Source organism: Malania oleifera, chromosome 2 (assembly GCF_029873635.1).
Source record: "Malania oleifera isolate guangnan ecotype guangnan chromosome 2, ASM2987363v1, whole genome shotgun sequence".
NCBI classification, from domain to species: domain Eukaryota; kingdom Viridiplantae; phylum Streptophyta; class Magnoliopsida; order Santalales; family Ximeniaceae; genus Malania; species Malania oleifera.
In genome coordinates this window covers 108,654,474-108,661,774 of record NC_080418.1, presented here as the reverse complement: position 1 = coordinate 108,661,774, position 7,301 = coordinate 108,654,474, and the positions used below count along the sequence as shown (strand labels likewise).

Below are 7,301 nucleotides of genomic sequence, written 5' to 3'. Positions count from 1 at the left end.
TGGGTAGGCAGCAATATAATGCCACTTCAAAAAATATAATGTAAAATTTGGTTTTTTGCAGTTTTAACTAAGGTATAAAAGTTTTTTTTTAAAAATCCCAAAAAATACTTGCCAAATGTAATCGGAAGATTTAAAAATAGAAAAATTAAATTAAATGTACACAACAATATGTTTTGGTAAGGATATTGTGCAATGCCACTAAGTATTTATTATGTAGGTTTTGTTGTCCTTACGACGGTTGTCAAAGACCGGATCTTTTGACAGAAGAAAGAGGAAATTCAGCTCAAATCTATTGGCTTGCTTTCTATCCGTCAACTTTGCGTTAGTATGAATTTTGGACCTTAAATTTGGATTTAGATTGATTTTAACAAATTTCAATATAACCTATGTGTCTGTGTGTCTATTTTCTTAATTATACATTTACTGAAAATATGTTTTTCTTTCATATTAATGAATGTAGAACCAATTTGGTAAGTACATGGACACGTGGAGGGAGAGGTCCCCCGTATAATTTCTCATATTTGAGCGATCTAAACTCAATTTGTCCAATAGAATTGTAAACAAGTGCATGGTTATGGACAATGACTTAATGATAATATGATTAATTTTAATATTTTACTAATTTTTATAATTAATTTATAATTTATTAATCAATAGTATGATTTTGATTGACCTCACTTTGGACTTTGCAGGATGTAGTAGTCTTTCGACAGATATTATTAATGGTATGATCCCAGTAAATACTTGAAGGCGATTTTATTGTAATTGCTTAAATTTTAAACGATATTGTATTAGAAATTATAAGCAATTGAATCTACCACATCATTAATAATGATAACTCATACACTACATCAGTGACTAAATCACAATTTATTTTCATTTAAAAGTAAATTAAGAAAATTTATGAATTAACATAACTTTATTTGATTAGTCTATAAATGGCTAGATAGACTCAATCCACCTTTTATATATTCTTTTAAATTTTAATATTTTATTATATATTTAATTGATGTCTACCTTAAAAAGTTTAAGTTGAATCTATTAAGTTCTAAAACTTCGATTTATTCTAAGAAGCTTCAATGCCATCTCAATATTAAAGTAAAATCAAAATCAATAATGTGTGTATAAAGTGAGAGAAGCATTTAGGTGGGGTATGGTTAGTTTAACAAGCTCATAAATCCCCTTTGTTTCTGCGTTTTGTAATCTCTATGATTTTGAGATTTGGGCTATGAAAAAAAAATAAAAATTAATGAGGGCTGCAAACCAATATTTCCAATCGTTCGAATCGGGTTGTTAATTGGTCTGAAACGGTTCGGGGTTGAACATCATCCGATCCAGATGAGGCTAGCGGGTTGGCGACCCGATCCGGAAACTGGTTCAAGTCCAAGTCCAAGTCAAAGTGGAAGTCCAGGAACGCAGTGCATCGCAATTCTACATTAGTAAAGTTTGGTGCGTACTGCGTGCGTTGGTTGCAGGAGTCCACACGTTCCCCAATCTCCACACGGTTCAAGTGGAACAAAGCACCACGACTCCTCCCCCTCCTTCTCCCACAGTAAACGGTCCACCCGCTCTGACTGTTCCTCCCTGCAGTTGCATCCACGCCTCTCATTCTCTCTCTCTCGCTCTCGATAGCTTCGCCTTTTCTCCATTCTGGTGTGTCAGACATCAGACCTCCTCGCTTTTCCTTCCCTCCAAGCAACCCTAGCTTTTCCATCCCTTCGTTCACGCCATAGCACCATCTTCCAAGCTGTCTCTCTCCTTCGTCTTCTTCTTATTCATGCGTTCAAGGGCTGTACTGGACCCGATCGAATCTATCCCGGTTTTAGCCCGGGAGGTGTGAATTAATCAGAAGCCGAGCACAAATGCATCCCCCCGCCGCCGACGCGCCGCCATCATCGCCGCTGAAAGCACTTGAGCTCATCAACCACCTTCTCTCTCTTCTCCTCCTCGCCTCCCTCTCCGTCAAGTCGTTCGTCGGGCGGTGGCAGCTTCTCCGGTCCAAACTCTCCGAGCTCAAGTCTTCGGTTGCCGAAATCTCCGACTCTCCGCACTGGTCTGAAAACCCCCTTATCCAAACCCTCTTCCCAAATATTCTCTCCACTCTCTGCCGGCTCAAAGCCCTCTCCGAGCACTGCTCAGATTCCTCTTATAATGGCGGCAAGCTCCTCATGCAGAGCGACCTCGATATGGCCTCCACTTCGCTCTCCAAACAGCTTCAGGACATCGATCTTTTGCTAAGATCGGGGGTGTTACTCCACTCCAATGCGATTGTTCTGTCTCAGCCTGGTCCGGGTTCGGACAAAGAAGATTTAGGTTTTTTCATTCGGGACCTCTTCACCAGATTACAGATCGGAGGAATCGAATTCAAGAGGAAGGCATTAGAAGCGCTGCTCCAGCTTCTCCGCGAGGACGAAAAGCGTGCTGGTTTGGTTTCAAATGAGGGTAATGTTGCGTATTTGATTCATTTGCTAGATATAAACAACGATCCCTGTATCCGAGAGCAAGCTGCTCTGGCCATTTCGATTCTCGCCACCGCCAGCGATTCGTCTAGGAAAAGCGTGTTCGAGGAAGGTGGATTGGGCCTTCTGTTGCGAATCCTCGAGTCTGGATCCTCCGGCCTCAAGGAGAAAGCGGCGGTCGCCATCGAAGCCATCACCGCCGATCCCGAAAACGTATGGGCCGTTTCAGCGTACGGAGGCGTCTTGATACTTATCGAAGCATGCAGATCCGGATCACTGGCAACGCAAGCACACGCCGCCGGCGCGATCAAGAACATCGCCGTGGTGGAAGATATCAGTTTCGCATTGGCGGAGGAAGGGGCCGTCCCAGTTCTACTCCACATACTGGTATCGGGCACCACCGCTGCTCAGGAAAAAGCGGCAAATTGTGTCGCAATGCTCGTCTCCTATAGCGAGTATTTCCGAGCATTAGTGCTTCAAGAAAGGGGTTTACACAAGCTGTTGCTGTTGTTTCAAGAGTCTTCAAATTCAGATACAGTAGAACATGTTCTTCGAGCAATCACATCCCTTTCGGCTTCAGATTCCACCAACAGAACCCTATCTTCTTCGACGGCGTTCATTGTGCAGCTCGCCGAAGTGATAAAGAACGGAAATATAGTCTTACAGCAAATTTCCGCCTCTCTCCTGGCTCATCTATCGATCAGCGATGGAAACAAAAGAGCAATTGCGGGGTGTATGGGATCACTGGTGAAGCTAATGGAGTTACCGAAGCCGGTAGGGTTGCAAGAGGCTGCGGCGGAAGCTCTGGTATCGCTATTAACAGTCCGATCAAATCGGAAGGAGTTTGTAAGAGAGGAGAAGAGCGTGATGAAATTGGTTCAGATGCTAGACCCTAAGAAGGAAGAGGCGTGCAAGAAGTTCCCCGTCGCAGTAGTGGGCGGGATACTCGCCAGAGGAAGTCCTGGGTGCCGGAAGAGGCTATTAGCCGCCGGAGCTCAACCGCATATACAGAGACTGGCGGAAATGGACGTGGCGGGAGCGAAGAAGGCGTCGCAGAGACTGGCCGGAAACAGGCTGAAGAGTATGTTCAGCAGGACATGGAGGGAATAATGAGGAAAGTAACTAACCCCCGCCAACAAGAGGTAGGATCCGCCAAACCAAACCAAACCAAATCAAACCAAACCAGGTGTTATTTCGTGGCTTGGCTGTTCGCTGGCGCGTCAGCCGCCCATTTGTCATGAACCCGGTCACTGGGCCACTCAACTCAGTGGACGTGTGATTCGAGTCATGACTCGGGAAGGGGGGGTGACGTGTCAGGAAGTCATAACATCACTGTTAAAATAAAGAGTTGAGAAGTTAAAGTTGCACTAATAAAAATATTAGAACGCACCCAGAGTGAGGGCTTATATCATAATATTGGATCATATTTTTTATTTGTATGAACCTGAATTCTAAATTCTATGCGGATAAAATAGGATTGATTAAATTAATAATTTTTGGGGAAAATATTTCTTGTTAATTTTATAATTGTTATATTTGTAATTTCCTGAAATAGCGTAATTGTGTACAGGAGTCCAATTGGATATATATTCTAACAGAGGAAAGATGACGGAAGAGTCGGGACAACCGACCAACCAGCGAAAGAGGCACATACCTGGTATACTTTTTATTTTCACTTTTTGATTTATATATATATATATATATATATAATCTAGTAAGTAGTAGTAGCAGTAGGTAGAGGTAGTGTTATATGACCAAAGCATGGATGCGGTTTTTTAGGGAGTGTCCTGGTTTATCTTTTTTTTTTTTTAATCATCAATTGATGTGTTGGAGGTGAGGTCTAAGAGTTGGATGAAGTTTGTGTTGATTTTTCTTATTTATTTGTATATCCCTCTCAGGAGTAAAACCTGGAAGAGTGTAATTTTGTTTTTGGTACAAAGTCCAGTCTTTTCTTGGTTTGGTTGCTCTGGATGATCTCCTGCATTGTGATGATTGTGATGTTGGGAAATTAATTTCCTTTTACCTTTTTTATGGGAAAAAAAAAGAAGCGTATTATGAGATGGTGAAAATGATGATATTTGATTGATTTGAAGGCAGTATGGGAGAATGAGCAGCAACCTTTAAAAAGTAACTTTTCTTTTATAGGGGTTTAGCATTGAGGTACTGCTATGCTATGCTAGCATTGGCTGGAATTAATAATATGGTAAAAAAGTAAAAATTGTAGAGGAAAGTGGAGTGGGGCTTGTATTTTATGAATAGACTGAAATTGGTGGGCCCTCCACGAGATTTGGCGAAGTTGGGTGGGTCCTTTTGAATGGCTTGTTTAAGAAGAGTTGGAGCAAAAATGATGAGCCAAGTGAGGCTGAAGACTGCCTGTGCTGTGCCTGGTGACTCTGAGGGAGCTTTCTATTCAATCCTCCATCCTTGGTAGTTGCTTTTCTAGCCACCTGATCTTCCGCTTTACACTGTTCAAATCTCAGAGGTTTTGGACATCTTTTAAAATTCAAGAGAGGCCTGTCAATTTTTGAAACATCAGAGCTTTTAGAGATGGGAATTTCTTTTAGAAAATTAATTAATGTTGTAATTAATTTAGATCTTGGATTTGAATTTGGATAGATTTTGAACAAATTTTAATATGGTTTTATATTATATTTTATTCAAAATGGAAGGGAGAGATCAAATAAAATTATATGGGATTGGAGTTTTTTTTTTCATTTTATTATTAAAAAGAAATAAAATATTAAATAATACTTTTGTTGGAAACAAAATTTTCAAACCAATGCTCACGTAATCTTGCAGCATTAAATTGCGAGATTTAAATGTCCAATGAGTGAAAAATTGACACGTGGTACGGTGCCAGAGTAAATTTCGCAGTTTTATATTGCGAGATTTAAAAGCTCAGCGTTTGATCTGATGACGCAGGTTCAGCAAATCTCGCAGTAGCTGCAAGATTTATCCTTATTTTCCTTTCTTTTTCTTCTCAAAAAAAATCTTTGAGCTAAAAAAACTCAAAAAGGTAACATGTTAATATTTTATATATATATATATATATATATATATATATATAAAGAAGAAAAAAATGTCAAAAAATTATGAAACATTAAAACTAGATTCAAAAATAAAAATAAAAAAATAAAATCAGTATTTTAAATAATATTTATAAAATTAATACAAATTAAAATTTTAATCAAATAAATGCTCATTTTTATCCTTGAATAAAAAAATAATCCTTAATATAACCCAAAAGATAAAAAATAAAATTTTTAATAAAATATAAATTATTTAATTTCAAAACTTGTTTTTTAATTAGTGATATCTTATTGTACATGCACATTGACAAATAGTAAATATAATTTTTAAATGACTTTATTTTTATATTTTTATAAATTTATGGATATTATATTTTAATTATATTCACATAAAAATTTATTTTTAGTTAAAAAAATATGTTCTGTTTAATTAAGTTTATATTAGGAAATAAAATTTATTGAATCTAGTTTTAATGTTTCATAATTTTTTGACATTTTTTTTCTTCTTTCTATATATATGATAACATGTTACCTTTTTGTCAATATGCATGTACAATAAGATTGTTCCTATATCACTAATTAAAAAACAAGTTTTGAAATTAAATAATTTATATTCTATTAAAAATTTTATTTTTTATCTTTTGGGTTATATTAAGGATTATTTTTTTATTCAAGGATAAAAATGAGCATTTATTTGATTAAAATTTTAATTTGTATTAATTTTATAAATATTATTTAAAATACTGATTTTATTTTATTTTTTTAATTTTTGAATCTAGTTTTAATGTTTCATATTTTTTGACATTTTTTTCTTCTTTCTATATATATATATATATATATATATATAATATTAACATGTTACCTTTTTGAGTTTTTTTAGATCATGGATTTTATTTGAGAAGAAGAAAAAGAAAGAAAAGTAAGGATAAATCTCGCAGCTTCATGCTGCGAGATTTGCTGAATCTGTGCCACGCGTCGTCAGACGAAATGTTGAACTTTTAAATCTCACAGTATGAAGCTGAGAGATTTACTCTGACACCATGCCACATGTCAACTTCTCGCTCGCTGGATATTTAAATCTCGCAGTTTGGTGCTACAAGATTACGTAAGCATTAGTTTGAGAAATTTTTTCCCAATAAGAATATTATTTAATATTTTATTTCTTTTTAATAATAAAATGGGGAAAAACTCTATGGGATTGTCCTAGTTGTTTTAAAGATGAGATTGGAGCCCTTGAGAGCTTGAATTTCCCGCCTTATATTTTGCTGGTTAGATGGAAACTCGCTCTATCAAGTTCACAAAAATTCAAAATTTGAATTCCAAATTCTCAAACACAAATTTATATAATGATCAATCAGACCAATAAATTTTATATATTGTAAATATTAGAATGCGGGGTGGCGAAATGGGAATGGTGGCTGGACGAAGATTGAGGGGGAAGAAAAAGGAAAGGCTATGAAGTGGGGCGGGCAATTGTGGGTGCGGCAGTAGAAAGTAGGGCAGCTGAGCAGCTCAGCTCACATGGAGAACTACGTTCACAATTGGAAGGAAGGAAAGGGACAAGTCTTCCAAATTATTGCTACAAACAAATTTCAATTTCCTATGAAGATTGTAATTTTAATTCAATCTCTAACACTTGGGGAAACACTTGGTTCCTATAAAAATTAAATTCTTGAAAATGGAATGTTTATTTAATATAGTTACCTTATAACTTTTTTTAAGAAGTATACATATTTATGTTAAAGTTTTTTCTTGATTATAAAATTCAGAAAGATAATTTAAATAACATCACAATTACACCCTTCACACGTAT

At 36.5% G+C, this 7,301-nt stretch overlaps 1 protein-coding gene across 1 annotated transcript; it reads left to right on the top strand.

Moving 5' to 3' along the window:
• The first annotated feature begins 1,097 nt into the window (after positions 1-1,097).
• Positions 1,098-4,398, top strand: LOC131148849 (protein CELLULOSE SYNTHASE INTERACTIVE 1). The gene is made up of 2 exons (XM_058098787.1): positions 1,098-3,601; positions 4,030-4,398. Exon 1 carries the CDS (start codon positions 1,863-1,865, stop codon positions 3,567-3,569), a length of 1,707 nt encoding a protein of 568 aa, XP_057954770.1. The 5' UTR covers positions 1,098-1,862; the 3' UTR covers positions 3,570-3,601; positions 4,030-4,398.
• The last annotated feature ends 2,903 nt before the right edge of the window (positions 4,399-7,301 follow it).